At 33.6% G+C, this 10,417-nt stretch overlaps 1 protein-coding gene across 1 annotated transcript; it reads left to right on the top strand.

Annotated features, from left to right (window-relative positions):
* The first annotated feature begins 3,033 nt into the window (after positions 1-3,033).
* On the top strand, positions 3,034-9,800 carry LOC136971798 (glutamate receptor ionotropic, delta-1-like). Its single transcript, XM_067266299.1, has 8 exons — positions 3,034-3,096; positions 5,083-5,192; positions 7,543-7,627; positions 7,699-7,854; positions 8,641-8,785; positions 8,859-9,085; positions 9,160-9,425; positions 9,499-9,800. The coding sequence occupies exons 1-8, from the start codon at positions 3,034-3,036 to the stop codon at positions 9,749-9,751; spliced, it is 1,305 nt and encodes a 434-aa protein (XP_067122400.1). The 3' UTR covers positions 9,752-9,800.
* Positions 9,801-10,417: the final 617 nt, after the last annotated feature.

The raw sequence follows: 10,417 nt of genomic DNA, 5'->3' as shown, positions 1-10,417 counted from the left end.
TTTCTCTAAATTAACCGTTTTTTCGCGTCTTTCGTGACGGGTCAGACCTGTCTGGAACCTCACATTTCCATAAAAGTTTTAAACAAATACTGGAAATGACAAAAATAAACAATTTATGTATTTTAGTTCTAAAATACAAATAATACATACATAATACAAATTGATACGATACAAACAATGATACATTTTTGACAATGACCCATTTGGGTTCTGGGCACCGGCCCCAAATGACCCTATGTAAATCAGGCCTTGGACACCGTACGTGGCAGACACGGCACAGACAATAGTTTTCACATCTACAACCCAGCATGCACAGACGCCTTCAGGCATACTAGGAAGTGCACGCACTTAAATCATAAAGAAATGTATATTCCCGAACTAATTCAATTAATTTCTCTTTATTCATCATTTTAACCAAGCACTGTCTGCGTGTCAACTATGGCGTTCATACTAACCGTGCCGACTCCCACAGAGTTGTACAGACCCGGGCCGGCACAGACAAAACATTCTCGCAGACAATGCTGGCCGGTGCCGGCCCGTGTCTGTGCGGACACGATCTGCTCACGCGCGGTATATGTAAATATGCCCATTGAAAATGTATGTAATAATATTTTTATGTCTGTGCTGTTACGTGTCTGCCACGTACGGTGTCTGTAGATACCAACCTTTACACGTGTGTAGCTTTCACCAGCTAAACCCGCTGAGGTTGGTGCTCTGTAAAGCACATGCGCGAATGCCCTCTGGCTGCTTTACACCATTGAATTATTCTCGCCGTGAAAGCTGTCTCGTAAGCGCTTCCATTCCGCCACTGACATTCGAATATACAATAGCAATCTTATCTTTTTTTTTCACATGTAGTATAGAAATTTGTAATAAGATAGATAATGCAGTTATAATAAAATATTAATTTTAATTAATTCAAAGTACGTTAAAATATGAAAATTTTTATTTTAGAAAATACAAGGGAAGCGGCGCTTCCATCGCTTCCAATGACGGCACGCCGCTGATTATTTCACTTGGGATTAACACTAGCCTGACCTATTCATAGGTGATTTAAAAATCACAGTATTTTTTATAACAAAGTTTATTCATTTTTACAATATAAGTATATAGACCAAAGAGGAACTGAATAGGTACAAAATAAATACATTATTTCTTTTTAATTTAATATTTTTCTTCTAAATGAGAAGTGTTAAATCCCTATAATCTGTTCATGACCTTGACACGTTATCTCTTGCTTTCGTGCTTCTCCCGTCTTTGGACCGCATGCAAAATACTTAACGAACTATACAAAGTTTTGTAGATATTCGTAACGAAAAAGTAATTTCATGCGCATAAAAGTACAAAGTTAAATTAGTATGTCTGTCGTCATAGTCAAACAGTTCCCCTGTCCCATCCAATCAACAGTTCCCCTAATATGAAAATTTTTTAGGGGGAGCAAAGATTGGAGACTAATAATTACCATAATATATTTTTATTTAACTTTTTGGGGGGTATTTTACAAGTAGATTACAGAACACAATATTGTACCAGTACAAAAAGACAGACAAAGCGCACATAATCGAGGGAATGAAGTTCATATTTTTTAATCACTTTTATGATTATAATTTGTGGAATTTTTTACTCGAATCCTAGGGGACAAGTACTTCATTTTCTCAATATTCTCATATTTACAGTGGGTGATCATATTATTAAAGCCACTTGCTAAAACTGACAAATAATCACTAATACTGTAGACATTTCAATACAAAATTCATAATCAAGTCTTATTACTATACAGTCAAACCTGTTTTTATGCGGGGGATAGGAACCGCATTAAAAAAGACGCATTAAAAAAAATCGCACGAAACTTCACGAATGGCTGTAAAAAATAGTTTTCGCAACACAATTAAAAATTTTTTTTTTATGCGGTCAACAGGGACCGCATAAAAAAGTCTCACATAGAAAATAACTCAAAACCGTACGAAATAGAATTTATTGACAACAGATGTCAGCACTTGACTGCATCGTCTGGTCTATCGTCTGTTTTACATATTTTTGTCCAGGTGGTGTTTTGTTGACTTAAAAAGTAAATTATTTCATTTTTCGCATATTCATGCAATAATATTACTATAATAAGTGCATTTATGCTATAATAAGTTTATTTAGCTATAATAAGTCAACGTGAGACATGACGAATCGCACGAGACTAGTCGCCAACTATACCGCACAAATAAAAAATCGCACAAAAAAAACCGCACAAATTAAAAATTCGCATTAAAAAAATCGCACAAATAAAAATCGCACATAAAAAGAGCGCATAAAAACAGGTTTGACTGTATATGTTTTTGGTCCTAGCGGATACGTATACATTTCAAATTAGTTGATTATTTTATCGCTGGCAATAATAAATGAGAGCGTTATAGCAAAATGGCATGCTATTGCATGCCATTTTGCTATAACGCTCTCATTTAACAGTTTGTCGCCGTTTGAGTATCATCTGCTTAATTCATAGTTTTTTGTGTTTTAAAAACGTTTTATTGACTCGTTTTGGGGGTAATATTGTTGTTAAGGTATGTAATGTTTAATATGATGTTATAATGCCATTTTATATAAAAGTTGTTATAATTATGAGCTTTTCATTATTTTTAGGTTATTTTAGTCATGGGGAAAGTTAATGACCTCACCCCTAGGAAAATTAGTGAAATTAAAACTCTCATTTTAAATACAGAGCATTCAAATAGACAAATTGCATCAATTGCAAGGGTTTCAAGGGCTTCTGTTGATAGAATTAAGAAGAAACTCGACACTAATGTGGATTTAATTTCGAACCGAAAGGGGAAATGTGGCCGAAAAAAAATTACTACACCCAGAGATAAGCGTCAAATAAAAAATATCTGTATGGAGAACAGAAAGACACCTCTGAAATTGTTGATAAAAAAGATTTAGGATGCTAATATAAATATATCACCAATGACGACTCGTCGTCGTCTTAAAGAACTTGGGCTTGCGTGTCGGCGTCCCGCAAAAAAGCCGCGGCTTACGCCCACTATGATGGCAAAGCGATTGCAGTGGGCAAAAGATCACAGAAACTGGACTGTTCAAGATTGGGAAAAGGTAAACCTATGGTTTTATACCAAATTATAAATTAAATGCCTTTTTTAAAATCATATTTTGAAGGTTTTAATGACTCTGCTGATTTTTTCATGTTTGTTTCTCTGAGAGTCTTCGATTCAGAGTTTGTAAGGAGACGAACTGGGGAGAAGTACCGCGATGACTGTATAGTAAGAAGAGTAAAACACCCTGTAAGCATTATAGTGTGGTCTGTCATCAGTAGTCAATGTACTGGCCGCCTGTACATTGTAGCGGGCACGACGAGACAAGATCAATATATGAAGGTCTTAGACACCAATATGCTTCCCCAAGTTGAGGAATGGTATCCAAATGGTGACTTTTTGTTTATGCATGACTCTGCTCCTTGCCACAAGGCTAAAAAAGTCACAAAATACCTGGCAGATAAACAAATTGAGGTTTTGAAATGGCCCAGACCTTAATCCTATAGAAAACCTTTGGGAGCTGCTAAAGAGAGAAATTTCCAGGGATCTTATCACCAACAAGCAGCAACTGATAGAGCGTTTAATAAGTGTGGCACAGAAGTAAAGAAATAAAAAAAAATTGCTCGAAATGCATACAAACTATGCCTAGAAGAGTTGACGCGGTGATTGCTACAAAAGGCAGTTCAACAAAACATTAAAGATATTTTCCTACATTTATTTTTAGTTCTAGAAATATAAATATAAACACCTGATTTATATTTTTATTTTTTTAATAAAACCCCTTCGAAATATGTAAATAAACAAATTTAGACATTTCTCTAAGTTTCATGCTTTTATTATGGTGTAAGTTGAAAAAATGTATTTTTTACGTTGTGGCTCTAATAATATGATCACCCACTGTAAATTAAGAAGGGTTTTCGAGATAACATTCTCCAATTAGAAGAGAGATTTCTAAGTTATGTTTACGATAAATTCAAGATACAAGATAATACAAATATAGTTGAATATAACCACCACCTGAACCCTATTTATAGAGAAATTGCGGCAATTACGAACAAAAAAATTGCGTATAAGAGGCGTAACACGATTTATGACATCTTCCGCAACTGCAAAGATCGTATAGACAAAAGATTGGCTCCAGGAGTATATTCTGTCCCATTATGGGACCACAGATTTCAAAGGGACCTGGTGTATATTGGCTCTACGATACGTTCTCTAGATAAGCGATTGCGCGAACACAAGTATGACATTGATCATAACAAAGTCACCACTGCCCTATCTACTTATGCTTCGACCCCGGGCATAAGAGCGGACCTACATAACGCGCAAATAATTAAAATATCACACCGAAGAGAACACATACGTTCGCTAGAAACTCTAGAAATATACAATGCAGGGTTACGCAATAACTGCATCAACTCCAAAGATGCGATTAACCTGATGAAGACCGGAAGTTTTACGGTCGAAAACGTTTGTTTATAATTAAATAGTTTACTGGTGACATAAAGGTTGTTAAGAGTCTAGTATACAAGATAAGAAAGTTACGCGACCAATATTTACGAATCCACAAGTAGAAATATTATATTAATGAATTGCTGAAAATCTAAGTCTACATATTGTAAATGTTATCGTAGGAATATTAATGAGAACCCCAGTTTTACTCTTTTAGCCCTGTGGGCACTAAAAAGGCCTTTTTATCAGGCCCATTGTAGGTTCGGTCAGGCCCACAATAGTGCAACGGGTGGTGAAAGCCTGACATATCCGGGACGGACCATCATCTCTCAAAAAATCTGGGTTATTTGACTTGTCCGGATTTATTCCTAGGTCCCTCAGAAAGGTACCTTAACCGTTCGGCCATCGGCCAAACGGTTAAGGTACCTCTCTGGACTTTTTTTTTTATTGCCAATTGTGAGATCTCGCAGGCTTAAAATATGGAGGACTGATTAGTAATGGATGGGTTTTTCTTTACTTAATGATTGACTGTTTCAGTTAAAAGCTATAAAAATTATAAATGAAAATTAATATATGCTGTTTTTTTAAATTTCAGATGGAGCATATTTTCAAATATGAAGTTATTAATGGTACATATGTACTTATCAAACATGGAGGATGTATATCAGATGCTCTTTTAATTACACAAGAACATCTTGGATTCAAGTAACTTATAATTAATATTAGTCACATATTATATTTATAATTTACTACAATGTATATTTTATTCGTTTGATTCTTCTTATAAAGTAGATTCAATACAATTTAAAAATCTAATATTTGCCAATCATCTTTTTCATTAGTTGTAAATTTATTTATCACATTCACTGCATTTAAGACTTACCTTAATTTCTACATTTCCACCCTCGGGTTTTTAATAGACAATTAAGAGAAATTTATGTCAACAGAACCAGTGTTTATTTAAGTACGAGTAAAGTGAGTAAGTATCACTGTATTCCATTGTATCGAAATCGAAAACCTCTTCATTTGAGATATTTAAACTAATCAATAAAAGTCAATAAAATGCGGAAAGTAAAAAAAGTATTTGTCAAGCTTGTTAGAATTATTTTTCTTTTTTTTGTCTTTTTTATGCTTCTTTCCATCCTACAGGATTAAGACCCTTTTAAATCACATCCATAGTGGGTTGGTCGGGCACTTAATAGTATTTCGGATTCCATCCTTCTTCATCTTTGGTCAGTCTGACCAAAGATGATGAAGGATGGAATCTGATTGTGGTTCATCATAGTTCAGTCAGATCCAGAGGTGTAACTGCAGAGGAGGAAAAGATGGTACTTGCCTCCAGCGCCATAACTAGCCTTTATGCGCTCGGTGCAAGCTTCGTAAACTACGCCCCAAAACTATGACTTGGTCCAGGTCATTTCTGCGCTCTGTGCCTGGGTACTGCTTGCACCGCCCTAGTTACGGCACTGGGTGCATCTAACAGGATTTTCTTCTTGAATAACATAGTCTAATATAAAATTTTATGGAAGGTTTTAATTAATGGCTTTGGCACTTAAGCAAAGCGTTTATCCGTTTAGTCTTAAACTTACATGTATCCTATATTTAGCTAATTTAGGTAGGCAGTGTAGGCTCATGTCTAATTCAAATTTTTGCGTCACTGGACAGTGCTTTACATGGAATATTAAATATATTAGGACGGTTGATGGTAACCGATAGATGTTCCAAAACAAGTGCTACATACTTTAGCGTTCTGATACTTACCAAACTAGAAACTACAAAAAATTATATTTTGTCATTACGCTCGTTTATATTTGCTTTTTACTGTTTTTATTTAAATAGTTTTGATTAATTTAATTTTTCTTCGAGAGTTTCGAAATTTTCAGTTCTCGATTTCGTAAATAATGTAAAAGAAATACGATTGTTTTAAGAGATTCTTGAAGAACTTCACTTTCGCCCATAGCTTTAAACAATAGTCAGAAGTTAAAATCCTCCCACATATCTCTTTAACGACATTTCGTCCTACCACTGGTTTAGATTGGCTTATTTGTATACGGCAACGCGACATATGGGCGATCTGCCGAGGAGGGATGCCTTCCGGGAGGACTTTCTAAGCAAAAGTGGATCCTATTTCGGTTTACAAACGGGAAGAAAACCCGAAAAGCTCCACATGGCCAGCTCGTTGGCGAGGCACGAACCTGACCAGCTACCGGTGCTCAGTAATTTTTACCCATTCGGCACTGGTTGGAGCCACTGGCAGGTCCTACCACTGAAAATGATTCTAATTGGATTCCAGAAATGGCTAGGTCAAAGCCTTTCGTTTCATACTCTGATGTTATGAAAAATTTGACTCAAATTACAATAATTGGACGATCATCAGAAGAGAGAGACGAAGAAGGCATTTTGAAAATACTTCGATATATTTGATGTCATTGTTACGATTACGATTGAGGCAAAGATATTAACTAGTTAAAACTGCCAAAAGGCAAAGTTAATTTCTAATAACTTTCAATTAAATATTTTGGAAATTTGACTGAAATGAAAGACAACGTACTAAATTCTGCTGCATCAAAATTTTCTAATACTTGCCACAACCACCTCTCTTTTGAGGTAGATAAACAACTATTACAAGTTAGTAGTACCTTTAAAGATGTCCATAGAGCCTATTTAAATTTGTGATTGTAGAAAATCATTTATTGGCCAATAGGTTACCTGATATGTGCTCAGCATGCATATATTTTTTGACAATTACAGTCACAGTTGCCAGTTATGCCCTTTCTCTAAATCGAAAATTATTAAAAATTAATCTGATAATCTTACAGATAAGGTATTCTCGAAAACAATTTTTCCAATCTCTGGCTCCGATTTCCATTGAACAATATCACGTGAAGATTAGATGTGTGGAATATTTTTTAGAATTTTCCAAAAAGAAAGCTCGAAGATACTGGTAGCATGATACCAGTAAATAAAAACAGGCATTCACTGTTTTGTAAATAATTATTTTATGTGCTAAATATAATTAATATTATAAATCTAACGTTTGTAATTAATTATATAGTTTGGAGTTAGTTGAAGAAGTAGAAGAAGGTTTAAGACTGGATAATGGTTCCTGGACAGGCCGCATCGGATACGTTCAAAGAAATGTATTTTTTTAAAGTTATTGTTATGAATAATATTTATTTAGATATTTATACTATATTTTAATTACATTTAGGAGACAGATCTCGGATTACCGACTGGAATTTCATACGATAGAATCGATGCTGTCGATTATAGTATTACTCGAGATGTTTTGGCAGTGAAGTTTATGACTGCTAAACCCAATGAACTATCAAAAATGTTGGCCATAATTTATCCTTTCCAGTTATCGGTAAATATGATTTTATTTGTTTATTGAGTTAAAAACTTTTACTTGTAGATTTCTGACTACAAAAATATATTATCAATTATAAAAGTACAACTATAAGACCAAGAACTTAAATAAGGTTCAACTTGTTAGCCGTGGCTTTTGGTCGAAACGTTAAAAAAAGAGAAACAAAAGTAAACACTAATTTCTATCGTTTTCTTTTGGCGGTTTCATTTATCGGTTTATTTAGTTACGTCAACGGGACACGTGGGCGGTCTACCGAAGGAGGATGCCTCCTGGGAGGGCTTTCAATGGGAAATTGGTTCATATTTAAATGGTATAAACTGGAAGAAAACTCGGAAAATTTCATGTGGCCAGCCGCGAAATAGTGCTGACCAGCGACATAACACTTCTTAAGTGTATTATTAACAGTACGAAAAGCACAATAACTCTACATTGTTAAAGAATATATTAAAGCTTCTTGTTTCAATGAATATTGATAAAGGTATTACCTCATACAGTAAGTAGCCATCACACTGTGTACGTAGCCACTCAGGATGTCAAAATGACACATATATCATTATAATGCAAATTTACTACTCTATTATTATTTTATGCAACTAGATTTACATTCTGCTGAATCATATAAACTCAGTAGACGTACAATATTTTAGAACACCAGAGTAGCTTATTAATAAAACAAATATACTGCCAAAAGTTTTAATATTTGATTTTTAGAAAGAACTAATGCATTTTTTTCTTATATTAATCACTGTTAAGCGTATAATATCTCAATATTTTAATATAAAGGTATGGATCGCCATGTTGATCGCTTTTATCGTTGCTGGATTGTCTTTTTACTTTATCTTAAATTTGAATTCAAAAATAAACAACACGAAACGCATTAAAATGTATGATATTTTATGGGCACTTTTTTCGACATTTTCTAATCAAGGTAAGTAATACTCATATATTTTAATATTTATTAAAAATCTATATATAATATTATTCTCCCTCGTTTATTACAGGCAGCGATTTGTTTGAAGTTCAAGGATACTCCAGAATAGTGGTATTTTGCTGGTTACTTTCCCTGTTTATATTAGTGTCTAGTTACAGTGGCGCTCTCATGTCTTTTCTAACCTTTTCCGGTTACGAATATGTGCCCGAAACTTTCCCCGAATTGATCGAAGAAATGAAAAAGGGACATTATACAGCATCTGTTTTATTCCATACAGGAGTAGGAAAATATATTTTGGTAAAATATATTCTACTGTGACTAATTCTACTTTCGTGAGATAATAATATGATTAAAAATCTTAATTTTAAAAGGATGCAACAGAAGAATCACCTGTGTTTTTCGAATTGAAAAAATTAACAATGGAAGGTAAAGTTCTAAATGTAAAACCGACTGACGATGTTTACGAATATCTTTTGAAACCTAAACACGCTCTTATCGAGTATGAAGGTGATGGACTGATGTACATGAGTGCATTAGGAGAAGATCAGTATTTGCTATCGAAAGATACTCTCTACACTCAATTCGAAATATATGCAATAGCTAAAAGATACCGATATAAAAAGGAAATCAATACGGTGTAAGTAAAATATACAAATATTTGTGAATTCTTTCTCATTAAATTTTGTTTTCGATAATTAAATTCTTTACAGAATGAGCAGATTAACGGAATCGGGGATAATTCCACAGTTAGATCGTATCCAAGAGAATTTAGTCCGAAATAAAAAACTGGTGAGGAAGAACAGTGAAGTTGAAGCAAAACCGCTTTCTCTCCAGGATTTAGTTGGGGCTTTTATATTTCTTCTGATCGGTTATGCTTTATCGATTATTATGTTTATTTTGGAATTGTCAAGAAAAGTTAAAAAACGGAAAAGTAGTCTTTATGACTTAAACAATATTAATTAATTAGTTAAAACTAAAAATAAAAACGTTCTTACGAATATACACTATATTTTTACTGTATGGTGTTAATATTCATTTTGAAATAATTAATTACAAATACATTTCTTTAATATAACTTGAGATATTTAAGACAATATAACTATATAACATTTATATACAGTCAAAACTCAGTTTTCGAATGCCCCAATTTTCGAACAATTTAATTTACAAACAAAATTTCGAACTCATAATTGTCCCAGTTATCGAACAAGCTACTCCAAAGTTAGTGGCGCCGAGATCGCCTTTGTCATTAGACATCACGACACAAATCATCGATGACGTTGCCATTTAAATTACATTAAAAGTAAATACAGTATTATAATTATAAATATAAAAATTAGATGCCAAATAAATTAATTTCAATGCCCATGCTGGAAAGATACTTCTGTTTTCCAGCATGCGCTGGAGTTGAATTTAAATCTAATTAATTAATTAAAAACTGCGTTAATTGATATTGATATAACATAAATGGCATCCAAAAATTCGTCTTTAAAGGTGTTTAACAAAAATTTATTATAAATAATATTACATTGCATTTGTAAGCATTTTTATGCATGAAATTTAACTGGAAAGGTAAAACAAAAATTTAGTTTTAGGAGCCGGGAACAAACTAATCCATTTCACATTGTT

The sequence above is a fragment of the Centruroides vittatus genome, unplaced genomic scaffold, assembly GCF_030686945.1.
Source record: "Centruroides vittatus isolate TY-2023 unplaced genomic scaffold, ASM3068694v2 contig_272, whole genome shotgun sequence".
NCBI classification, from domain to species: Eukaryota; Metazoa; Arthropoda; class Arachnida; order Scorpiones; family Buthidae; genus Centruroides; species Centruroides vittatus.
This window is presented reverse-complemented; position numbering and strand designations above follow the sequence as displayed.